At 38.8% G+C, this 26,772-nt stretch overlaps 1 protein-coding gene across 1 annotated transcript in view; it reads right to left on the bottom strand.

Annotated features, from left to right (window-relative positions):
- The window catches only part of PRDM6 (PR/SET domain 6), a 104,499-nt gene that overhangs the window by 29,385 nt on the left and 48,342 nt on the right, over positions 1–26,772 (bottom strand). The window contains exons 4-5 of the mRNA XM_003900042.4: positions 8,104–8,231; positions 4,466–4,590 (exon numbers count right to left, since the gene is read on the bottom strand). Coding sequence (XP_003900091.2) covers positions 4,466–4,590; positions 8,104–8,231 — 253 coding nt within the window. The remainder of the gene's footprint in view (positions 1–4,465; positions 4,591–8,103; positions 8,232–26,772) is intronic.

The raw sequence follows: 26,772 nt of genomic DNA, 5'->3' as shown, positions 1-26,772 counted from the left end.
CTTCCCCTGGGGCCCTGCACAGATGGTCTTGTGGACTGAACTATACATAATCTTCTAAAGGTCACCGCTAAGGGCTTGAGTAGGGCCTTCCTGACTCTGACCTAGTTTCTCACTGTTGGTGGAACAGTGGGGGTAAGGGGCACCGTGCAGAGGTCCCCCTTTTTATTTTCTGCTCTTTAAAATCAAAAGAAAAAGGCAGGGGTCCTCGAGGAGGCAGGGTTTACTCTGGTGCAGCAACTCCCCTGTTGCCATCAAGGTTCACATTCTGCCACCTCAGCTTCATATGCCGAGACAGAAAAAGCAGCAGGAAGACTTGTTTAACATTTATTCCCAGGATTTTTTTTAATTTCCTCTGAAATGAATATGAATACACTAAGGTCTTTACACTCTGCAGGAGCTAATCCCCCACTGGAAGCTTTGGGGAACCTCATTCCTTCTTGCGGATGCGATCTGTCGACACAGGCGTTCCTTCAGGCTCTTTTGAAAGGCCCACAGTGGATGGAAAGGCGCTCTCTTTGGAGCTGTATTACATTTATAATACGACTTTTTTAAAAAGAAAATAACATAGGAATTGCTTCCAGAACCCAAATGCCTGTTGAACTCTGTCTTCTCTGAGTCAAGGCGGCTTTCAATGAGCTGTCCGGGCAGTGAGTGTACCCACAGCCACCCTGCTTTGGGGCCGCCAGTGGAGGGGGCACGTCCTGAACCCAAACCCGCCGCACACGCTCGATAGGAAATGTGTACTTTCAATGTTGAAAGAACCATGGGAAGAAAGTTATATTTTTATAACTGAAGGTGCTTAATATTACTCAGTAAGTAAAATCATATTTTCCTTGAATGCCTTGGTCCAGGTATCAATTTCATTAACAACAACAAAAAATCTGCCTGAAATAATTAATCCCTTCTAATAATGGTAATAGAAATTCTCAGTATTTATTCAGTGCACATTCTTCATTGTTCACTGTGTGCATAGCACTATAAAGAGACTCTGTGGAGGTATTTTATCGAAAAAGTATTTGATCTCAAGAAGCTTCTTTTTAGGTACCTGATTTATTTCGTGGCTAGCTCAGTGGGATAAAAATTGTCTTAGAATTGCTAATCCAGTAGAGATGATTTAAATTACTCAGGGCTGTGGAAGGCTATCTGTTAAATGATCTGTCCATGCCCTTTCACACATTTGTGCTTTTAAATCACAGAGTATTTTCTTAGCACAGAAGAAAGAATCCTCATTTAGGTGTTCCCAGGTCTCCCAGTGAATCACATGGAATGAGAATCCATCTTAGAGGCAGTCAAAGTCATATATCTCCCCCACACTATCTGATGAAGCCTTCTGCTGGTTTCTTGGGTGGCCAATCACATGACAGATATATGACTCTGAGACAGGAACTGAAATAAAATTCCTATAATACCCTTGGGGGAAAGGGGATTGTCACTGTTGAGCACTTTAGTCAATGGCTTAATTCCTTTTAAACTTCGCTCAACCGTTACTTAGAGCTCTGAACAGAACCCAAAAGAACTACTTAGTTTTCCTACTGAGTCTACAATACTTCAAGCTGTTGTAGCTTTGCAAATTTTCTTTCAAGGACTTCAGGTGCTAAATGATATATCATATATCCTGGTAGAGTTTATTCAATACTCTAATCATCAATCTCAAGAATGCTTCACTCAGGTTAGACACTAGTAGAAAGAAGAACTGAAAAGCAAACTGGTATGTTTTTTCCAGAAAGTACATTTTTGGCATGGTGGCACCAAATCTGAAGGCCTGGTATGCTCTTAGACACCCATTGTCAGGTGGCTGTGAATGGCACACAGACCCAAAAATGCTCTACTCCAACCCCACAATCCCTCCCGTCCATGTGACAGCATTGTCAGGTGGAAGCACCATGCAGATATGAGTCTTGCACTCCAGAGATCCAGGTCAAGGGTAAGAAATGCATTTCCTAAGTGGTCACTCCACAGTTTCCATTTCTGGCTCAAAGCTCAGTAAGTGGTCATGCCATCCTTCCAGCTCCTCAGGCCAAAAGCCTCAAAGTCATCCCTGACTCCTCTTTCTCACTCAGCATCTAATGTGTAAGAAAATGCTGTTGAATTTACTTTTAAAACATATCCAGAATCCAACTACTTCTCACCACCTCCACCACTCCCATGCTAGTCCAAACCACCATCATCTCGCCCCCTGGATTCCTGCAAGAGCCTCTAGCTAGATTCCCTGCTCTTCCCCCTGTCCAGTCTCCACTCAGGGAGTATTCCTGAAAAAAATTCAGTCAAATCGTTCTTTTTCTCAAAACCCTACAACAGCCCCCTTTGCCCAGCTCACACAGAGTCAGAGCCAGGGTCCTGACAATGGCCTCCAGGGCCCTAGAAGGTCTTCCCTGCCGTAGCACCCACCCACATCTAAGTTAACACCTCTTCACCTCACTCACTCTGCCTCACCCATGCTGACCTCTGTGATGCTCTTCCAACATGCCAGGAACATTCCCATCTTGGGACTTGTAATTGTCTGGCTGCCAGGAATGCTCTACCTACTAACACATGGCTTGTTCCTTCACCATCTTAAGTCTTTGCCCAAAGTCCACCTCCCCAGTGGAGCTTACCCCGTTCACTCTCTGAAACTATAACTCCTAACTCCTGGCACCACTTTATCTCTTTTCTGCTTTATTAGCCCACAACACTTATCACCATCTGGCCAACTATTTATTTACTTATATATCTGTTGATAATCTGTCTCCCCTCATTAGAATGTAAGCTCCATGAGGGCAGGGATTCTTGTTCATTTTGTTCACTGCTATATTTACATCACCCAGCAAAGACACTGGCTCATGGTAGGTGTTCCTTATACATCTGAACAATGAACGAATAAATATTTGGCCTCGATATGTTTACTCTAGGCATTCCTCAACACTCATACCACAACAACAGCTTCAGTCTGTAGCAGGTTGTATTAAAAGAAGAAACAGAGGATCTCGTGAGATTTCTAGAATCCTCTTGGATCAAACACTCTAGATGGTTACATCAAGGTTCCAACATACAGACAAGTCCATGTTAGCAGATGGGGAGGCTGGCTGACACTGATGCCTTTTTGTGCATAGATAAAGATCTAGTTTTGGGGGCATGGGGCATGGAGCCATTCTGTTTGAGGCAGAGTACAGTGGCTTCTACATCTACATTTGCCTCTCACTGCATACTCATGGCCAACACTGAGATTTTCTCCTATGAAAACAGGAACCCCCTCAAACAGGAATATAGCAGCAGAAAATAAACTTTCCAGTGGAAGCTTGAAATGTCAGAGGAATGTACTATATGTCCAAAGATTCATTTTTTGATTTGATGTTGGTTTTGGGGTTAGGGTAAAATAGAAAAGGAAAGTTGATAGTAATAGGCTTTTTGATGATTTTTCTTTTTACAAAGAAATTAAAGACAAAATGGGAAAGAAATATCTGACCATCAGCATTTTGATGAGTCATAATATGAGCATTTTTAAATTGTAGTTTTTGGTGTGTGAGTGCATGTGTGAGAAAGAGGAGAAGAAAATGATAAAAAAAAAAAACCACTCTTTTCAAAATGAAGTTTCTTATCCATTATCAAAAGACATCTGTTATCTTTGTTTCTTTTTGTAGCATAACATCAAATTATCAGTTCACAAATTAGTCAATTTGGTGACAAGAAAACACAATATCACTGAAATCAGTGTTTCTCACTGAAGCACATCAGTGCTAATTCTGTTCCAAATACTGGAAATCACTTTAAAATACTTTTCAGATAACTGATAGAGCAGAAATATAAAGTTTACATGAAAGTTGCTGCAAATTTACATTTGCCTAGGCGTTAATTCTTTTAAAGATAATGGTTGGTACGGTAATAAAGATAGGAGAAAATTACATGTTTCCAGACATGGTTTTAGACAAAAAATTTAGAAAGACACAAAAATTCTTTAGTCACATATCTACCATTTTAAATATTATTTGTCATGCAAATGACTATGTAGGAGGAAGCAGGAGGAAGCACACCCAATCAACTAAAGGGGTGCTACCCCTGATTAAATGTCATTGCTTTCTTATTATTTCATTTTTGCATACAGTGTGGCTCCCACAAGACTATACATCCCTTCAGAGCAGAAGGTGAACCTTACACTGCTCTTGTAATCCCTAAGGTGGCAAGCATAGAACCAGACACGTAGTTGGTACTCAGTGAATACCAGCTGACTTAACTTGCTTCAACTATTATTTAAAATCTGGCAAAGGCTTTGAAGTTGTTAATAGGTGAAGGACTGGCCCATACAGGTTAAGATGCCCTACGATAAAGCAGATGACATGCAGGGAAAAGAAAACAATGGAACAGACTTGTATATGTTTGTGTTACTTATTTTAGTGAACCATGTTCCATGAGTCTCAAAAAAACCTCTTAAAAAGTTAGCTTTGAAATAGGTAAATTGAAATGTGAATTCAGAGCTAAAATAAATTCTTACAGTTTTCATCCTGGGCAATGCATTGTAAGGGGATCCCAAAGAAAGACGTATAGCTGTCATTGTACCACACCAGAAGTTCGGTGCCCCTAGGGATATCTATACAGGCTCGGTAGAATATATTCGACCTATTCAAAACAAAAGAAAACCCAGCTTAGTAATACATAGGACTCATGTGCCCCCATCCATATTTTTATTGCCCCGAAAAAGTTCTGCTCAGCTCCATCTAAACAGTTTCTGTTTGTAATAAATATACACCCAACTGATTGTCCCCAGCAACCAATTAGAGTCTGTAACTCAGTATGATAAACAGCATTCAGTTTATTTCCACAATGACCCTCCCTAGAATGAATTGGCTGAAGAGACAGATATTTAGCCCAGGAGACATCAGGAAGGAAGAGTTCATTAAAAAAAATTTCATCTCACACTAATGAGAAAATTCCCTCTCAGGAAAATTGCAAAGACACTGGTGTCCCAACCTCATATATAAAAACTATTGACCTCTTATTTGAAGGAAAAGCATTAAATGTATTATTGCAACTTGGCGTTGGGAGTTCCCAAATTTGTAATAAAATTAAGCAGCTTTGTGATATAAGGACTCAGGGAAATAAAAATTCTCTCCATTGCTCTTTTTCTAAAGTTTGATACAGGAGAAGAGAAAAATGTTCCTATGTGAAATGGATGGAAATTCAATAAATACAAGAGGAGCACTTTACTCTGGCTGAAAGATTACACTCTGAAATGATACAGTGAAGGTATGAGAAATAAACATTTTTTATAATAGCTTTGGTACTTTAAAAAAATCTACAGATTAAAAAAATGAGGAGACTGAGACTGGTTTTCTCAATGAAGAATTGCTACAAATATGAACCTCAAGTTCAAGATAAAAGTGTGTAGGGTTGGTGGGCCTTAAATTTCTTCTTTCTGTAAGGAATTGGCTGTAGCAGGGCAATTTGTTCCTTGTATAACACTGCAGACATAAGGCGAATGCTTCTCCACATTTTTCATGGCAGTGAGATATGCACTTGTCAACATATTTTGTCACCACAAAGTGGCTCTTGGCAATAGGATCATAAAGATCAATAAAAAAGTGCAGATTCTCAATATTTTACTTGCAGCTGCAAAAATTTCATTTATCTTGTTATTTTCCTTACTTGCTGCCATTCTGTCTCACGAGGGCACTGCTAGCTAAGCAGAATGTTTTTCCCAACATTCTATGAATATCTGACAAAAACTCCAGCCAGTTGCCTAGCTCTTGCTACCCTTCCTCCCTCTGCATCTCCAAGAGCTGTGCATTTTATTAATTCTTTCCACTGCTACATAAAAAAATCAAAATTGGAGCTGAGCTATAAATCACTGGCATCTCCTAACTTGAGAAAAATTGAGTCTACTTTGTACTTCACCCTTGCAACATTTCATCTCTCGGTTTGGCTTCCCTTAATATAAACACTGCGCCCGGCAAATGAATGTGCTAAAACCAAATGACACACTTTGCTGCTGAAAGAGCAGAACTGTTTTCAAGCAATGGGTGGTCTTCTGAGGCACCGAATAGGCCGAAAGGGGGAAAAAAATGTGTAAGCGTACACCATTCCTTACAAGCGGGCAGAGCTTCCAAAACTCGCAGAAATCTCTGCATGTTGAAGCACATCAAAGGGATTTTTCCCTTTTCAGATAATATTTCCTTTGCTGACATGTATTTAGTATTGTGGTTGGATGACTCATAAAGATAGCTTCATGGCGTCCCAACGCAGTTGAAGTGGAACACATGCCAACAAACATTATTGTCAGCCTCAAAATAAAAACAAAACGTTCAGCTAAGGGTCAATCAATCAAGGGCGCTTTGAAGAAAATTCCATTTAGATATTACAAATCATAACAGAATGAATTTAAACCAGCTGACTTTTTGTGAAGCGGACATTCATGTACAATAAAAATTAGACTGGCTCTTCAGGGTCCAACTTTTCTATTTTCTTACTCTTGGACGTGGTCACTGGTGATGAATGCCAGTTTTTAAAATTGTGTTTTTGTAGTTCATTTTGTAAAGATCTGAAGTAATCGAAAACAGATCAGTAGAGAGAGCTCATAGTGTAAGCACCATCATGAAAGGGGGAGTTGTAAAAAACCCACTTAATACTGACAGATAGGCAATGACTTACCCATGCCCACCTTCCTCTTAGGGGGCTCTTGTTTCCCAAATTCAGAATTTGCCTCAATAGCTCCTTGGGTACCCATTACAGAACCAGACTATCTTACTAAATGGACAAGCACAATCTTCACTAATTTTCTAGCTCAGAGTTTTATATAAAACCTCACAACAGAAATGCAGCTGTAATAAAGGTGAACAAAGTCCATATACAGCAGTGTAATGAAATACTGTCTTGTGCTACTTCATTTAAACCGTTATTTAATGAAATAAAACTGCACTGAAAACCAAGGCGGTGAGTCACACACTGCCCAAATTTTTTTTAATTGAAGACCTCAGAGAGCAAGCCAAATTTGTGCAGCCTTTAACCAACAAGGGGAAGAAAGTTAAAAAGAAAAACTTAAGCTTCATTTAAAAAAAAAAAAAAAAAAGGGAAAGGAAAATAAATAGCCATAGGCAGGACTCCAAGTTGCTGAGCACAGAGCCCTCTGCTTTGATGTGTCTGTGGTGCCTAATAAAGCTAAACAGTTGCTTCTGATTCTAAAGGGAACACGGCTGTTTATAACTGAGGTCATATATTTATATGGCACACGTTTTCGAGGGATTTTGAGAAAAGAAGGCTTAGTGGTGGGGCTTTTTTCCTATTTGATTCGTTTTTGCCCTCTCGTCTCCACTCCAGCCTTCCCTAGCACTAAATGGAAATGCTTCACCAGCAGGTGCACTGGGAAGAACTGACTGAGCGTCCGGAGAATCCACCCTGCTTCTCAGCTCCCCAGAGGCCTCCCTGTGTGGATCCCCTACGGGAAATGGGGATGGCTCCACCCTGCCTTTGTTATCCTCTGAGTTTTGCCCATACCTTTCAGGAAACCAGGGGTTTCTCTATGCCTGGGAACTGCCTCATGAACTGAAAGGAATCCTGAATCATCAAAGGGCCAAACCCACTGCCACCTTTAGAGGGAGCAGGAGAGTTACCCTGGCTCTGTCACTGCCACTAAGTCTAACGGTTTTGGAAAGGTATCGGTGAGAAGGTAGAGTTCTTGGTTTCCCATGCTGTTGTGCAAACAAAGCTATTCCTCAAAGGAGACAGCATGAAGGAGACTGAAAGCAAGAGACCTGAGGCTGAATCTCTGACCATCTACTTATCTGTGTGAATACATCTGCTTGGGAAAAGCACCCCAAGTCAGTGCGTTTGCTGGGCTAATTCAGACCATTCTGGAAGTTCTAACGATGTGGGAGTAACTTCACCATGTGCACGGAGTGAAGGAGGCCATCTACTAGCACTTTTAATCCTAAGTGTTCATGAATGCTCTTACTGTCATAGGAACTAAGGAGGTTTCAGAAATCAAGCAAAAAAAAAAAAAAAAAAAATGTCTGCCAGTCCTTCCAGAGTTCTGCAGGATTTTTTTTTTTTTTTTCCCCCACCAGTGGCAAGCCTGAATTTGTATATGCAAGCCAAACGGCTTCAGCTCTGTAGGTGGTAAATCAAGATATACTTTACCTGTACTGAACTACTGTTAGATTCTGTTCTCCGCAGTGCCTTGCACATCGGATATACCTCATCCAGCTCGACTTACTAGGTTCCCCACCATCAATAAAGTGCTGTAGTGTCCCATCCTGGTCATATATCTGGAGAAGAGGTCAGAAGGTCAAGTAGTTAGAACGAATCATCAGCAATCATTTTCCCTGCTTCCCTTGGTGTCTTTATGTGTCAGCTGCAGAAATTTATTGTCCTTAGGTTTGCTAGTGCTTATTGATGCTTGTGGACACTCAACCGGAATAACAGGAAAATATGTTTTGGTGATGCAAGTCGATCATGTTTTTCTTATCAAGCCAATCTTCTCTGTATTAAACATATTTGTGGTATCTCACGGATGTGACCATATTTCCCAAAGAATATTTGACTGATTTTGACAGGCTAGTCTTAAGTAATGAGCTGCTGGATAAACAAAGCAAGCTGAAAGGAGAGGCCACATTGACATTGTCGGAACATCCACATTTGAGCCCCCCAGGCTCAAACACACAACTGCCCAGAGGCATTCGGGAGGCAGTAACTGTCCGATCAACAGGCTGGGTGACACCTAGCAGAAGACAGTTGGAGAGTTATGGAGCCGGAAAGAACTGGCAAAACAGACTCTGATGTGGATGAAACAAATGAACTCTCACCTGAAAGAAGATGTTTTTCAGGACAAAGTTTTCAGGATCTGAAACTATTAGGAGAGGAGTCATTTAAAAAAGAGAGAGAGATCCTCAAAAAGGGAAAGAAAAAAATAGCTGTTTCCTATGGATCCTACATTTCTTAACTGAGTTGTCTAATTGTTACTGCCTCACATCAATTCAAACAGATTTCCTTTCAAGATAGCATGTGAGAAAATGAAATCCGCTTCGAACCACTCAATAAGCATGGGACAAAAAGTCTCGTGAAAGCAACTAGGGAGCCAAGCAAACACAGAGTCAGTGCTGACAGCAGAGGCAACAGCTTGCCTTTTCAGAAACGACTTCAGATCCAGGGCACTTAGGGGGACGTGGTATCTAGAGGAGTGGGAGATGAGGAGGTCATGTATCCACAGCAATTCTAGAAAGTCACTGCCAGTCCTGGGGCCATCCAGGAAGCAGGGACAGTTAAAAGAGTTTCCTAAGGGTATGGTTCTCAGAAGGACCATCATACACTGCACCATTTCAGATAAAATCAGCAGTGGGATCCTTCTTCTGGTAGCTACTTCCCCAGAGCATCCTGACAAATCGTATCTCTCACTCTTGCTAGTCAGCCCTTCCATTTTTCCTTTTCAAATAAGCATGGCGAATAAGCGTTAGAGAGAGTCTCACTGGTTATATTTAGGCTCCAAAATTAGTATGGTCATTCATAGTTTAGCTCAGCATTTCTATTCTGGGGGAGGGGGGTGCAAACGGGCTTAGTGATGACAGTTTCTTTTTACTATCACCAGTCATTTAAAAACAGCTAAGTTTTTTTATTTTATTTTATTTTATTTCATTTTATTTTATTTTAATTTATTTTTGCTTTTCTCGAACTCATTCCTCTCCAACTCCAACCTTTCCACTAAGCCCACAATGAAAGACAAACATTAATCTGCTAAAAACAATTGAGAAGTTATGACTGGGTAAATGCATCAGAGTGATCACAGCTGATAATCAATTTAGCTTGAGAAGAGTGAAGAGATTCTTGGATATTTATTTAAGACTAATGACTTCTTTAAATTTCTAGGTTTTGGATAATGGCAAAGAATGGAAACACTTCATGGGGTGGCTACATCTGCTACATGAGCAATCAAATGATAGACAACATATTTAGGATTGATTATACTGTAGTTGTTTCTGTTTTTGTTGTTGTGCGGTTTTTTGTTTGTTTTGTTTTAAGAAACTGATTAAGATTCAAAATTGCAACTCTGAAACTTGTTGACAGCCTCAGAGTTGAAATTTTGAATCTTAACCAGTTTCTTCAAAATTGCAACATTGACCAAAGCCATTTGGTTCCCTTAATGCCACTGTTAATCTTTAATGGAGTAAGAAATGTTGATGACCCAGTCCCCTGCCTTCCCTTCCCCCAAAAATAAACCTTCCATAGGGACTGCTGGTAAAAATTATTATGAAGCATTTTGAGAACTGCACACAACAATCCTCCTTTGTGCATCAAGCCACTATCTTCAACAGCAAGTAAAATCCCCTAACATTTCTAACTAGTGGGGACTATCTTAACTGTTGGCTCATTTGATCACTAGCTACTAACCAGTCCACCCTTAAAATTGGTATGAAAAGTGTTTCCCCCTACACTCTTGTTTCAGCAATAATCTTAACTAAGTATATTGTAACTATAATAAAACCTACAATTTTTGCCTGCCTGATATAAACTGCTACTTGCCTTGAGGAAAAGTAAAAGGCTATTTGTCAGGCTTTTCCTGAGTATCACACAATGTAGCACATGGCATGAGGTTTGGCTTTCCTGGCTTTAGCTAATACTAATATTATAATATTTCACATGAAACTGTGATGCAAATCCCATGCACCTACTTAACTCCCATAACTACATACCCAGAGTTGAACAAACTCATTCAACCTTGATACTGCTTTCTTTCTCAGCCCCCAGAGCCTAGCCATCATCAAATTCAGTTGAATTTGCCTTCTATATACTTTTCGAGTGCATTTATGTCATTCTCTCCACTGTTAACCATTTTAGTCCAAATGAGATTTTTTTCCTCACCTCAAGTATAGCAAGAGCCTCTTAACTGATTTCAAAAAACACCAGAGAGAAAAATAAATGAAAAGAAAACATAGCCCCCTTTTTTTTGTAGTTCAGTTTTTGCATGCATTATTAAAACAGAGAAGCTATGTTACCTAATGTTAAAAACTATCTGTTATTCTCTTGGGAAAATATTTGTAATACATATCACCGTATTATCAGCCTCTGATTTCTTCTCTGATTATTGTTGCTGCTATTTTCAAACCATTGCTTTTGGTCTGTTCTTTCTCTTTTATCAATAGGAGTGGAAATATAAGAAAAAGGGAGACCTCTTTCTTACCTTTTTAAGGGGATTTTAATAGTATTGAATCTAATTCTATTTATTGGGACATCACACATATGGTTGAGATAATGATCACACAATTTCTTACTCATGACAAATCATGCATAGCATTAACTGAAAGCTACCACAAGAAAGGAGTTGTATCGTGATCCTGGATATTAGGAAGTGCCACTCTCTCCCATGCTTTTATTTTCCTTGCACAAAATCTAGCTTTAAATGAGAGTAACAGGAGTAAAATATGCACCAGGGTTGCGCGTTACAACAACTGGCTGTGAGTGGCTTGTCCACTGCTTTGTCATTTACCAAGGCTGCCAGCCTATGACAACAACAATAATCATAGAAATGGTGGAAGCCAGTGACTGATCTAAGCTCGTTTTAACATAAGCATAATACCATCTTCCAAATGATAGGAATTGTGTGTATTGGTGACTCTGAGCAAAGTGTTTCTCCAAAGCAGAATTTGCAAACTAGTGGCTCTCAGGCTAAATTCAAACAACAGACCAACCATGTTTTTCCTGCACAATGTTTAAAAATTTTTTTAATTTTATCTAATTGAGATTTCTAACTTCTGAAAAATCAAAAGATGGGTCCTCAATTTCTGGCAAATGATCACTGGTGGCAGTGATCCACTTAAGATAAGAAAAGGTGGCTCCCTTTAGACTGGGCTTGAGCTTTTCCAGTTCTGCAGTCCCTACCACTCCTTACTGTCTTACATGCTACTTACTTCACTAATGCACTTACCTGCTTGGCCTCATTAGACATTTACATTTGTAAGCCCAGCAGTAAGGGAATTCCTGGCACCACTGAAAATCAGTCCATTACAGCTGGGAGCACTTTCAAAGAAAACTGTCTGAAGTGACAGCCTAGAGACACTGCAAACGTTCATCACTCCTGTGCTTCCCAGATGCCATCATCTGACCCAAGATCCAAGCTTTCTGTCCCGCAGTTTTCCAGTGAAGGGGAGTGCAGAGTTTTGTTTTGTTTTGTTTTGTTTTTGTTTTTAATTTCCCTTCATTTTTACCAGGACAGGATTTCAAAGATCGTTTCAAGTGAAGGATCCCCTTTAATTCAAGGAAGTCTTAAATGTAATTCCAGTATAAAAACAGATGAAAGTTGCCCTGGTTAAAAAATGAGGAGTTGATGGGAGCACCTCACCAACACAACTAACCCCACCATGACTCTCTGAGACAGTTCCCAGGACACCTCTAAGGGCCCAAGGTAAGCTGGGGGACCCTGTGTGAAAAAGTACAGGCAGCACATTTCCTCCAGTAGATAAGGCCTCCATGAAGCTCAGTCACCAACTCTTCTGCTAGAATGTCGAGCACTGTGGCTAAATTTAGAGCCCAGGAAAATCAGATCTGGAAGGGACCTCAGAGACCATCTGCTCCAACCCCATCCATTTATACAGAAGGAAATGGTGTCTGCAAAAGTTAGTAGTCTAAGCAAAGTGAGGCGACTAGTCCACGACAGAACCAGACCTCATCTCTAGGCCTTCTCACCTACTCTCCACTTCTCTGCCTCCCCATCTGGGAGTGTGCTGAGGCCTTCCTCACCTCATTCAGTCCTGTAAATATCTTGAAGAGAGCCAATGACCTCAGACAAAAGGAACTTGAATTACAACTTAATCATGAATCTGTTCCTCCCCAAACCCAGGTCCCTGAATTTCAGCATGGGGAGGGGGAAGGGGGATCTGAAGGTTTCATATAAATGGGATTAGTCAGTTTTCAGGGAGTGAGGAGACATTTCAGATGCCCTCTCCCATGTTCCCAACCCTGGCATATCCCTGTGCCAAGGCTCCAGACATCAGCATTTGGTTGTGTGTTGAAGTGCCAGCCTCCTTCAATTTTCGCCAAGCAGCCGAGGTGAGGAAGCATATTTTATGCCCACACATCTAACACAGGGCCCAGCACATAAGAGGAACCCAATGCATGCCGAAGTGAACTGAATTCTCACAATAATTCTATATCTTCTTAAGGATCTTGGATTTTACTCAAAGCTTAAGAAGAAATTACCACTAAATGCAATTAAACCTTGATTCTAAGTACTAACAACTAGGATTAAAAAATACTACATTCTTTTTTAAGCCAATCTCTTTCAACTCTATGAAATACAAAGGTGAATTTCATATGATGATTTAAAATGGAATAAACGATTACCACAGAAAGGGCCCAGAAGAGGTCGTTGGAGATTTCCAGTTTAGATCTGTGAGCCCAGCGCTGTTTAAAATCCTTTCTCAGCTCATGGAGGATCCAGGGAAGAGCAGATAAAAAGACACAGTTTCTCAGATCTCCTCTACCTATTTACACAGTGCCTTTACACAGCCCCATCTTTCTGTAAAATTCAGAAAATTGGGGTTCCAATTGTCAAGTGTATTAGAAATTTAAGAAAGCATGCTGTTTGCCAACAAAGATAAATATGTTTTACTACACAATTCCTCTGTGTGTCAGGAGGTAGAGGCCCAATATTTTGTATTCCATAAGTTAACTCTACAACCATTTACTCAAAAGAATGATTCTTGGCTGTTTTGACTATAAAAAATTAGTAACCAGAACACTTTTATTGCTAAATAAAAGATTTTTAAAAGGTGAACAGTGGTTGTTAAAGGAGACCTTCTGAAGTATTCTCAGTGAAAACACACAATATAAACCACTATGGTTATGGGTGACTGTAGGGTGTAGAGTACAGAGGTTAAGAGCATGCATGTGGGTGTCAGTTTCAATGCATGTGAGTTACAATTGTGGTGATGTGATTTTGGTCAGTTATTTAACCTCTTAAGGAAGCTGAGACTTTCTTTTTCTGAGAAAAAAAATGGTGCTAATAATAATCCCTATCTCGAAGAGCTGATATAAAAACCAAATGAATGAGTATATGTAAAGGACTTAAAACAATGCTGGACATCTAGTAAGAGCTCAAAGAACATAGCCAGCCTTAGACCAACACTATTATTAGATGAGAAAAGTCAGCCTAGACATAATCTACTAACTTGCTCACGGACACTGGTCACAATATATTATGTGCAGCATATGCAAGTAAACTATTTCTAAGGTTATCAGAGCATAAACTCATTGAGGGCAGGAATATATTTTAATCATTTTTTAATTTACTGACAGGTACCTTACACAGGGTTTTGTACACACCAGGAAATCAACTTTTGTTGAAAAAGAAAGGAGAAAGAAGAAAAAGATTTGGAATGACGTCAAGGGAATATAGGAGTAAAACAGCTGATGTATTAACAGTTTATATTTTATCCCCCAGATAATCTATTTTTAAAATAAAGCAAACTATGTCAAAATAAGAAATGGTATATGAATGTAATACTGTCCAGAAAACGGGAAGGAAGCATTTCTTCAACTCTACACTTTCCTAAAGTTAATCAGTTTTTAGTTTATTGCAGTGTCCCTTGTCATGTAAAAGACACAGGCACCCACTATACCTTTGAAAACATTTCTGGAACATGCTTGAAATTAACAAGTATTTATTACAAATGTTTTAATTAGCTGTGGCTTCAGAACCCCAATATCCCAATATCTCTCACTGAATATCACATACTACGTAAGATTGCTTGACCTCTGAAGTCACTGACATTTTTGACCAGAGGGACCCCCAACTTACAATGCCATATTTCTGCATGAACACTCAATTTGTTCAAGGTAGGTGAGCTGTCTGTGCAGTCACACGTACCTGGATGCAGAGCAGGGGACATTTGTGGATTTTAGCCTGGAGCCTCAGATCCACAGAGATCCAGCACTGCTCCCCAGTCTAGAGAGGAAAACAGCAAATACCATAACAGTGTGGCCTGCTAACCTTTCTGGTTTTAAACTTTCAAATCAAGCTAAATCAAGGCTTGAGAAGAAAGATCACAAAATAAAACTTTCAAAACAAGTGAAAGCATCTGCCTCCACCTTCACACAAGGAAAGAACATCAGTTAATGACCAAGTCATGCATATTCATGTGGCATTTGAGTTTATAAAATACTTTTACAGGTTTATTTATCTGTATAACTGACCTACAAGGGAAGCTGAGAATATTATTCTGCTTCACAGGGAATAAGCCTTGAGCTGAGAAAGATGAAATTATTTGCTTGCAGTTATATAGTTGGGAAATGTGAATCATAGGCCACCATGTTATTGCTTTTTTCATCACATCCTATTTGCCCTATCAGAGAGAAATGTAGAGCTCTTCCTTTAAAACTAACTGAAATTCTCCAAATGAGGGTCATAAAAACATTCATAATGATTAATAATGTTCTTTATCAAACAAATTTCTATTTTTAGAACAAATGTCAATTTAGTGAGAATTACTTAATCTGTTATTAAAATGTAAACAACCAGCAACCATGCAATGGATAAAGACGCAAATCCCCAATTCTGCTTATCGCAATGTGTCATAATGACTAGGAACATTAAAAAAAAAAAAAAGACAATGCATAAGACTGTGAATATGCATATTTTACAATAAAGTTTCCTCATTAAAGTAAACACTGACTAGCGTGCCCATATTATGTGTGTTCAGCTTTTCAATTTTTTTTCTCAAATATATAATATTATACATTTTTTCATTTTAATAGTTTCTCCCTCCTCCGCCCATTATAATTAACTTATTTTGTTGTTGTTTCTAATAAGGAAATCCTTTCCTCTCACTTTGGTTTGGAATATTTTGGAACGTCTCAAATGCCAAGATTCTAAAATGTGGCTTCAAAGGTCAAGTAATAAATGCCCCATAAAATAAGTGAGTAATGGTTATATACACCGTTGCTGTATTTTCAGTAATGCTGATTTAAAGCTATATACTGTACTTTGTCAATTCACATTCATCAAGTTCCAGAAATATTAGAAAATCATTAGAGGTTTATGTTGAGTTTGCACATAATACTAACATATAAGTCAAGACTGAAATATGGTAATCAGAAAAACAGTTGAAAAGTGTCAATAAACTGTAAAACACCCATGGTGGTGTTTGCAAAGCCTTCATCAGAGAGCCGACCATGTGAAGAAATGGAAATGGGTATTTTGGTCACACTGTGGGTCAGCTGCTGCTAAGTGTCAAGTTAGCAGAGGAGAGTCGGTGACTCTGAGGATTATGACACGGAGACTCAGGCACTCCTGAGAACTGTTGAGCATTTGGTGAATTCCACTTATCTCTGAAGACGGCGGCAGCCGTCGATATGAAGCCTGCCATCCATCAATCTGGAGTCTTCTTCAGGCATCCTCTGTCTGTTGATCAGAGGAAGACTTTAGGGAATCAGGCTTCCATTATCAGGATTTTGTCTGTGATCTGAACAAGCCACTGAACCTTTAACTTTTCACTTGGCAAAAGCATATATGCTGGAAAAGTCCTGACAGTTCATTCATTTTGCTCCATCCTGGAGCCAGCTGATGTCTGACTGGTGAGACCCGCCCTCTTTGATGTTGTACTCTTTTGAGAGTGCCCTGCTGTGAAAAAAAATTTTATCCATCCAAATTAAAGAGAAATATTTCTGCATCCAGCTGTTAGCTGTGACATGTTTGCCATTTTTCAGGGCACTGGCTTGGTGCCATCCACAGGCTCTGCTGCAAACCTATCTTTTTCCCTTTTCTCTGTTGCAGCAATAATATCCACACTGCACAACTGTCTCCAGTGTCCACATAACATTAACACCAAAAAGGAAAAAAATAGTAACCCTACATTGCTAAGAACAACCTTGGAAATATTTGCATGGAGCAGTTTCTTTTTCGTTTGTTTTTTTCTCTCTCTTTTTAGTATCAGTGTTAATGTATTTCACAGACTGCAAAATTCTTTGACACAATCTACCCATTTAAAAATTGCTTAAATCCAGTCTTTAAAAATCTATCTTTAATTAAAGCAGTCAAGAATAATTCTTGACATCTATTAAATATATTTACAAATGAAATGAATTTGGATCCTGCGAAAACTTATTTTGTATATACTGAGTCCACATTAAAAAATAGACATTCATTCATGCGTTCATTTGAGCAGAGAGAGCTCTGTGAAAATAAAGAAAACTCTCATGAAAGCTTGAGTAAACATTTATATCTAACTAATCAAGAAAACCTGTATCTTCTTTTATTTATTAAGTGCCATTTGGGGGCTTATAAAGATTGCTGCCACAAACTCTGTGTATTGTAAACAAAGGGCAGCTTTCATTATTACCACGTTTGTCTCCATATCCTGAGATAAATGAGTAAAGCACCACAGTTTCCAGCTTCCCTCCTATTCTGGCTTTTCTCTCTCTTCTCTCTCATATACACTTTTGCTGAGATGGAAGGGGATCACTAAACTAGACCTCAGTCCTTGGCATCAGAGAATCCTGCCTTGCAAATAATCTTAGACCGTGGCTAGCAAATGTGAACAGCTACTCAGCATCCTTTCTCGTGTCAGTGAAAGATGGATTTTGGAAACAACAATAAAAACAACAACATGCTGTATGTTAGAAAGTATCAATTTTGGAAAATAAACCACAGAGAAATTTGTATTAACATCTTCCTCCACTTTTAAAAATAAAGCCTTAGTTTTATATCAAACAGGAAATGGAACTGTTATTTTGTTAAAATAATCCTACAAATAATAGTAGTGTGAACTGATGGGATTTGCGCATTACATACAATAGTATACCAAATAGTTCTGCACTAGAGAAGTATGAAATGACACATTCAAGTTAATGCTCACACTGCGATGCACACCTGAAATCTCCATATAGCTCGTGCAACATATCCTATGGAGTACTATTTAACTCTTTATTGTAGTGGAAATTTTGGTTTATGTGGTCTAGTGGGTATAATACCAAATAGATCTTGCTGAAACCTGACTATACCTCAGTTACTGACTACACCTCAGCCTAGTAGCTATTGAAAAATATGATTTCCAAGAAGCAGCTTGAACGAAAGCCTAGGTGCAAACTGCTATGTTAGACAGCAATTGTATTAAATACTTACAAAATACTAAGTGGGAAATGTTTGTAAAGGGAACGTCTCTAAAAAGTCAGAGAGACTACTTCTATATATGCGTAGACACACACACACACTCTGCCCTAGAGCTCACCCACTTTTTTTCAGTGAGAACTTTCTAAAGACACAGAAAGTTTGTCCCAATGAAGTAATGGTTTCCTACAGTTTTACTTCTTTTCAGAGCAGGCAACAGCTTTATTTCTTTGCTGAAATGTGTCACTCTTTAAATTATTATGTTTTTCTAAGTCTACGACATTCTTTTCCTAACCACACCAATAAAGTGTGATTGTCAGACATGCTTTATTAAGGGAAAAGTGGCCGTCTGTCAAGGATAGAAAACATATTTTCAGATCTTAAATAATTGAGAAGACATTCCTTATGTCAAGTTGGGACAGTGCTGAGCATGCACTCAGTTCCCAGTTTACACTGTCCTGCCCTGGATCAGACAACAGTGGAAGAGAGGAAGGCACCCCTCAGACTCAGGGGGCTCAAGAAAGGCAGCGTGTAAGAGCCACTACTGGCCTAGATCAAACACATTTACTTGCCATAGATTTCCTCCCCATCAAGATCCAAGAGATGAGGCACCAAGGATAGAGGGTGATGACAGTAATGGTGAGTCTCAAATTTAGACCTCTGACTTCCCAGACAGCATTCTTTCAACAAAAATTTAGTAAGCAACTACTATGTGCCAGCCACTGTGCTTGGTGCAGAGCATTAAAAACCTAAGACCCACTCCCTGCCTTCAAGTAATTTACAGTGCCATAGGTGAGAGACATGTAAAACAAATCATAAGACATCTAATCTGGCACCAAATCTGTAGTTTTTCCCATCCAATCTTTGGATATTTGTTGTCTAGAATGTGATTCCTAAATGTGGAAAAAGTAATCCATTACAATTTTGCAAAAAGGACATCAGGATTTAAAGAGAGGCAATGCTAATCATTTAAGCCAATGCTGGATTTAAAAGGCAACATTAAACAAGCAAGGATATAACCTCAATGAGGGCAAGGATAAAATCTGTCTTGCTTGCCATGGTATCCATAGGCATTAGCATGGTGCTTGGCATATAGTGCCTTGTGTTGGGAATATGTCTGTCAGTTGGCTGGTTGTTTGGATGGATGGCTGTTTGGATGGGTAGCTGGATGAAGAGATGGACAGTCAGGTGGATATAGATAAAAGGATACGACACCTGCCAGGTACCTAAGCATTAAGGGCCAGACCATGTCTCTCTGCTCTGTGAGTGAGCCAAAACAGCTAAGGCAGAGTTGAGTATGCACTGGGAGAATTTTATGGGATACAATGTTGCTTTCAAAAGTATGCCTTGCCTCAATGGCTAAAATGAACATTTCCTTTAAAAATGTCCAAAAGTGTCTGCAGAGTTGAGGCTGCTACAAAGCAGCAGGATAAAGACTTCACCCAATGGAGAGGCCTAGCATGTACCTCTCTCTCTCCAAGTGTTGGTCCTCCTCCCATTCCAATCCCCACAACTGTCACACGCTGAGGACTACTGTTACCATCCCTAGTCTTCCCTTTCACTGACTCCTTCTCAAATCACCCCACCCCTCATTCATGCCTCAGTGCTTCTCTTCAGGCCCCAGTTCTCCTCTCGTAAGGATCCTGGTAGCTGTAATTTATACCTAGTTGTGAAGGTGGGTCAAGGAGCTACTCTTGAAAAGAATATTTGCATTTTGAGCTTTATCCCTAAGTGAAGTTTGAAAGGGGGCAATGACCTTTTAAAGGAATTCGCAAATGCGTAGTAAGGGCTGAAGTCATCCATCATGGGGGAGAGCAGATGGCCATTCCCAGGATCCTTCCCATTGCATAGATGGCTGTGTTAGTCCTCATAGAGCTCTAGGGGAAGCTACCCATCATGCTGCTGCAGTCCTAATACAGGAGCACAGGCTCCATGAGGAGGGCGGGGCTCAAAGGAGAAGGCAAGGGATTCTGATGACAAGAGCAACCCCAGCTCCTCCTCAGAAGAGCTTTCTGCAAGTCCTCTCCAGGGGATGCTAGCAGGGCCACTCAGCCCCACTTTCATAAAGAGCCTCAAATTTAGACCTTTGAAGCCATTTCCAGATGAGGTTATGCATACAATCACAGAGATAGACTGACGGATTGAAAGAAGGAGGCCTTCTTTGCACAACTCTAAATTGAGTCCCATGACTGGACCACACTGCCTGTAGCAAACCATAAATTAACATTTTTATAAATCCTGTAATTAACTTATGAATAGCACAATTCTATGTTTCTGGTGTTAAAAGCATTAAGTTGTTAAAGGTAAACATCTAAAGTATACCACTGTTTTTGTAACCCTATTTTGGCATTTTTTTCATTTTTCAATATACCAAGAGCCTCAGAAAATGGAAGTGGCCCAGGCCTCCAAACAGGCCTGGTTTGGGCTGGCTAATAAAGCTCCTTTCACACAGCTAGGCGGGAGGCTGGCAAGTGTGCAGCCAGCACTGGGACACCACGCTGTCTCCCAGAGAGACGCCCTGTGTTTCTGGATGGGCATTTGCGTCGTAAGGTTTGGTTCCCAGGAAATCTAACCAAGAGATCCCGTCAACCTGAACGTCTGGGACACAAGGTTTGCCAATCCTTTGGTTTGTAGAGGTTATGGCTCACATCAGCCCCCAAAGAAAAGAAGGCACCTAGTTACACATTGTTATAACCTGTAGGCTTCCTAAATTCTAGACAGGACGTAGGATTCCCTTCTTTCCACAGGAAGCATCTGTGGGCTGAAAGGAAATAATGGATGGAATCTCTTACATTGGGGTCCACAGGGAAGTTTTAGGCAGGGCTACAAACACCTTGAAACCACAAGAAAATGGTGTGTGTGCATATGAGTAACCTTCTGGGAAGAAGGTTCATAGTTTGTATTAGATTCTCAAAGGAGGTGTGTACATACACCCAGACACACACAAACACACACACTTTAAAAACTACTGCCAAATCCCATACTTTCAGATAAAAGGATAGTACTGACTGGAGAAATGGAAATGAGAACATCTGTGAAGGAGTTAGAGTTCTTGGGGTGTTTAATGTACCTTCAAGGAGGTTCTCCTCAAAGGTTGCTGGATGTCTCCAGTCTCTGAAGTGCTTGATCTCACTCTCATTTCCTCCTTTCCTGAGCTAGAAATCCTGAGGTTTTTGGTGGTGGTGGTGGTGGTGGTTGTTGTTTGCTTTCAACTGTGCTTTCATTTTGAATTCGATTGCAATTGTGTTGTGATATTCTGGTTTTACCTAAATCTCTGACCACATTTTCAGGACCGCCAGAAAAGCAAACTGAAATAGAATCCTTTGGTTGGTTTATTTCATAAGACAGATATTTTTAGGTTAGAAATCATGTGTGTGGGCCAGATTACACTGGGCTGCTCAATATTTCAGCTTTGTGAACATTTAGCACTCCCTATTGCTGGATTTAGTGAGTCAGTGGTTATTAAGACACCAAAACATTTCCTTTCAGCTTTGATCAAATCCTATGATGCCACCATTTTTCCTACTAAAAAGAAAACATATAATCACACTAAATTAGCTCATTCAATACAATCATTTCCTTTGTGAGCTGTAAATTTTGTATAAATTAGGCATTGTTAATCTCTCTCTGACTTACCCCCTCATATTTCCTAGTTAATTAGTTGCTAGATGAGCTACAGATAAGGAATCTTGCATTCTGGTTCTTACTCTGGCAGTATCAACTGTATGACCTAGTAAGTCACCGAACTTGAATCTCCATATGCTCAAAGGCATTAAATAAGATAATCTTTGGGATTCTCCAGCCCATTTCCATGACCCCATGAATTGATGACTATGTAAATATGTCTTAATATAAGTACTTGACTGTTGGAACCCAGAAGGATGAGAGTCATAATGCAACCATTTCAAGTATATAAAAAAGTTTCAATACCCAGTAAGAGGGAGGTGGGATAACAAAAGTCACAATCTCTTATTAGACCTATGCAATTTTAATCATAATTTATGCCTTCCAAGCCGTTGAGTCAAGAATAAACTGTTAAAAAGCTGTATTTTTTAAAATTCCACACAATTAAAAGTGAATTCAGTTATACAAACTTTCAGGCTGTGTATTTAGATTTAAATGAAAAGGACGCATGGTCATGGAGTGAATCTGACAGCCTGGTTCTGAATCTGGGATTCACCAAAACACTTAAGTCATTTGTAAGATGACGCATTACAGAGTTTCTATGAGGATAAAATGAGATTGTCCATATTAAGACCCTGACACACAGTAAGTGCTCAAAGAGCACCATTTTCATTGTTTTCTATTGATGTGTTTTAATTTCCCTTTCCAAAACAAATTTCCTTCTACTTCAATATTTCTGAAAAACTAAGCATAGCTAAATACAGAAGAAAAATGACAGAATTTTGGGCCCTTGGGTATTGCGTGTTAAGTGGAACTGGACAGAGCAGGAATCAAGTCTCAGCTGGGTGACTTCAGATAAGTTACTTAATTTCTCCAAGCTCATTCTTGTGCGTAAGAAGAGAATAATAATCTATAGAGTAAGCAAGGATCAAGAGAAATATGACATATCAATGGCTGTGAATAGTGCCTGGCATACAATTACAAAAGGGAATTTCTAGAAAAATAAAAATCTTTTCTTTTCTGTAGCTCAGTGACCTCCTTTCACAAATCATAAAAATCTGAAAATTTCCTATACAATTGCTTTAATTATATAATGAATTAATTATATAAATGTCGAGATATTAAATAATGTTTAATATATTAATTCAGGCAAATTCAAACTTGAAAATTTTCTTCAAAATTTCGAAATCATTTCAGATGTATCTCATTGCATCACATCATATTTCTTTTTAAGTTAAGATAATATTTTAAAGGGAGGAAATAATATTATTCCCATATCCTCAAAGCAATCAGAATTTGATATATTTATTTTACAAAATAATGTTGAGTTGGGATATAATTTCTCAAAACTGGGTTTATAAAACCAAGGAAGTATAATCATGATAAATTGCACATGGTTTATACTTTTCTAGATTTAATTTCTATAATCACCCTTGTAAAAATTACCAGAATTAACTCTAAAAAATAATTGACTGTATTAAAAAATTTTTTAACTTAGAATCTGAGGTTCAATTTAAAAGGGGGACATGCTTGATGAAAGAACAGCCTGTAAACAACTTTAGAAACAATAATTTATAATTAAAATTTAAGAATTAACAATTTGCCTTCTGTTTATTAGTAAGCCATTTACAAGCCTAAGTCTCAGCAAGAATAAACACATAAAATAATACTATGCACCAGAAGAAAGACAGAATGTAAAGATTCTGTCTTATTCATGAAAACTGTTTTTCAGACATTTACTTTGTAACAATTTCATCGGAAAGCAAAAATTCATAGCCCTATCAAGTTATGTACCATTTTTTATTAGGTAAGAATTTTTTTTTTCTCTGTAAGTCATCTTTGCATTTCTTTTGCAATAAATTCAATACATGTCAACATCTAAATGGTATAATTAAAATCCAACAAATATCTTTTTTTTCCCTTTAAAGTGAATAATTTTGTCCTGCTGAGAAGCTGCATAAATCTTGGCTAGTTTATACATTTTTGCTTTCAAAGATGTAATGTAACCATCAGAGCTGTTACATCATGTAAATAAATTTCAAAGATGGTATTAATATAAAAACTATATCACATAACCCTAAAAATTTAATATAGCTGCCATGGCAATAACCAGATCATTTTTCCAAACAAATATATATTCCATCATGTCATTTTGAACTTTTTCTGACCTTTTTTTTTTTTGAAAGAAAGAAAACTACAATTGGGACCAAATGTTTTGTGAAAGAAAATACAGGCAAGCTGATTTGGCCAAGCGCAGATAATTTCAGATTAAAGATGTTACTACGTCTTAGAACTTAACCCATTTTTTTCATAAGCCTCAGTAATTATGATATTATTATGATATCATTTGGGAAGTCTACGAGCTTGCAATAGTGCTTAGAAAACTTTTTAATGGTTTGATATAAACTATTACCAATTACACAGCTTATTTACACGGAAAAATCAAGTGCAGGATTTGCTGCCCTTTGAAATAGGGGTTACAAATGTGTCAGCATCTTTTCCACAAACAAATCATAAAAACAATTATATCAAACAGAAGCCCTTCCTGCACCATCCTTTTTGCCACCCATTCTTCCTCCTTCCAGGTCCTGCTCCCACATGACCCACCCCATTCCTCATGCTCCTCTCCAACCACATCTTGGTTCCAGAATCTCTGATATCTTTTAATTCAATTCTGTACCCGTAATAAACCCAAGGTTCCCAAATCTTCACATTTTAAAAATTGGTTGGATCAGTCAAAGGAATCAAAACAGTAGATGCAGTGATCCTATAGAAATAAAGTCACCAGGGTCCAACACAGACCACACACAGTGAGTGACACCTGCATCCCTGACGGCTGGTTCAACATATACCAGCAATGATTCTCTAAAGACCCTTTCAAGAATGGCAAAGAACCTATGGACCACACCATCCACATGCCAAAATACACACACACACACACACACACACACACACACACACACACACCCCTCCCCAAAAAATAGATGCAAAATCTAATTTTCACTGAATATCATCCATAAACTATTAGCTGCATCTCTTCTGAATGTTTCCATGAGGAGATCATTTCACAGACTACCTAAAAAAGAACATATCCCTAATACGGAATCCACCAAGAGATTCTGTAGTATACTTTAAAGCTCACTTCAGCCAGTTTAGACCTCTACTTTGAGAAATAATAAATTATTTTTCTTGTTTGTCAAAGAAGTGCTAATTTAATATCAGAATTTTCATTCATTTAAACACTGAACTAGTGTACTGTATTAGTCTGTTCTCACACTGCTGTAAAGAAATACGAAAGACTGGGTAATTTATAAAGGAAAGAGGTTTGATTGACTCACAGTTCCGCATGGCAGGAGAAGCCTCAGGAAACTTACAATCATGGCAGAAGGCAAAGGGGAAGCAAGTACTTTTTTCATAAGGAGGCAGGAAAGCAAAGTGCCAGCAGGGGAAATGCCAGACTCTTATAAAACCATTAGATCTCATGAGAACTCACTATCAGGAGAACAGCATGGGGGAAACCACCCCCATGATTCAATCAACTCACTCCCTCGACACGTGAGGATTACAATTCAAGATGAGATTTGGGCGAGGACGCAGAGCCAAACCATTATCATCTACTTTAAAGGGAGGGCGCAGGAAGCTTGTGCTTAACAAGGCTTAGGAATGGCCCTGCTGCTTCTCTCCTCTAGACCAGCTAACATTTCCAATAGCTTCTTTCCATGCCTTCAAAAAGAAACAGCAAACAACTGAAACAAAACCAAACACTTGTCATCTAATGTGTCCAAATATTGAAAATTCTATGATTATGTTTGCTTTGCTTTTTACAGATGTGATATATAAAAATCCAAATTTACCAAAGAGATAAAGGAATAATTTTGTTTGACAAAAAAACTTTACTAGTTTTCCTGAAAACATTCAACTTTCCCAAATCCCTGAAGTATGACTTGAATAAAGCAAATTCAAATTACAACGTTTCAAAAATATAGTTGCTGTGTAAAATAGGTTTTACCTTTGTGTACACACTGATAAAGAGCAGAGATTATATAGGCGCTTAATAATCTCTGCTGAAAGCAAATGAGTAAATGCTCATATGCATGTGATAAGATAACCTGCTATCAGAACCATTCCTGACATTTTGGTTTTCATATCTGCCTTTTCCCTCTAAAGTACGTTTCACACTTCTCTTAGCTTGGTACAATTGCCAACAACTACTGCTTCCTTTTGCATTTGGGATTCCAGAACAGTATGTCATATGATTTACCAATATTCACTCATGTGCTTATTTTTTAAAGTCATTAGAACAGGAAAAACTCCCCAGGTCTAAGTATCTTTTCTTTGAGCAAGAAATCATGAATGAAAAAGAAAAATTCTTACATCATAGAAAACTATGTGGGCTGTCATATAATTCTGGCCTCTATCAGTATTTGAAAGGTGGTGGGGTGAACCTAGAGTAGGCAGGATTTCCCATACTTCAGCATCAGCATTCGTGGTTTTTGCTGTATCTTTATACCACCCGTACCATTACGTACTTAATATTCTTAAAATGACTTGAAATCAGTTTGTTCCTGGTACTTAACCTCATCATAAGCAATATTATTTGTAAAACTGTGGGTTTGATGTGCCAGGTATATTAAGAACACTTTTCTGTACATCACCTAAAATTATTTTTTTCTATTTTTTATTGTATACATGTGCCATGGGGATTTGCTGCACCCATCAACCCATCATCTACATTAGGTATTTCTCCTAATGCTATCCCTCCTCTAGCCCCTCACCCCTCGACAGACCCTGGTGTGTGATGTTCCCCTCCCTGTGTCCATGTGTTCTCATTGTTCACCTCCCACTTATGAGTGAGAACATGCGGTGTTTGGTTTTCTGTTCTTGTGTTAGTTTGCTGAGAAGGATGGTTTTAAATACAACAACGTACCACACTTTAGGAAACACTGGCTTAAGAAGCAAGACACTGCACTGGCTTCGAAGGCCAGCTCTGCCCTAGCAATGTGTGCCATGGGGTGAGTAATTTTAAGCTCTAAGGATTTCCTGGCTTGCTCATCCATAAGTAAAATGCCAGGGTAATCTCGAAATTTTTA

The sequence above is a fragment of the Papio anubis genome, chromosome 5 (assembly GCF_008728515.1).
Source record: "Papio anubis isolate 15944 chromosome 5, Panubis1.0, whole genome shotgun sequence".
NCBI lineage: Eukaryota > Metazoa > Chordata > Mammalia > Primates > Cercopithecidae > Papio > Papio anubis.
Note: the sequence above shows the minus strand (reverse complement) of the source record. Positions and strands in the feature narration are given on the sequence as shown.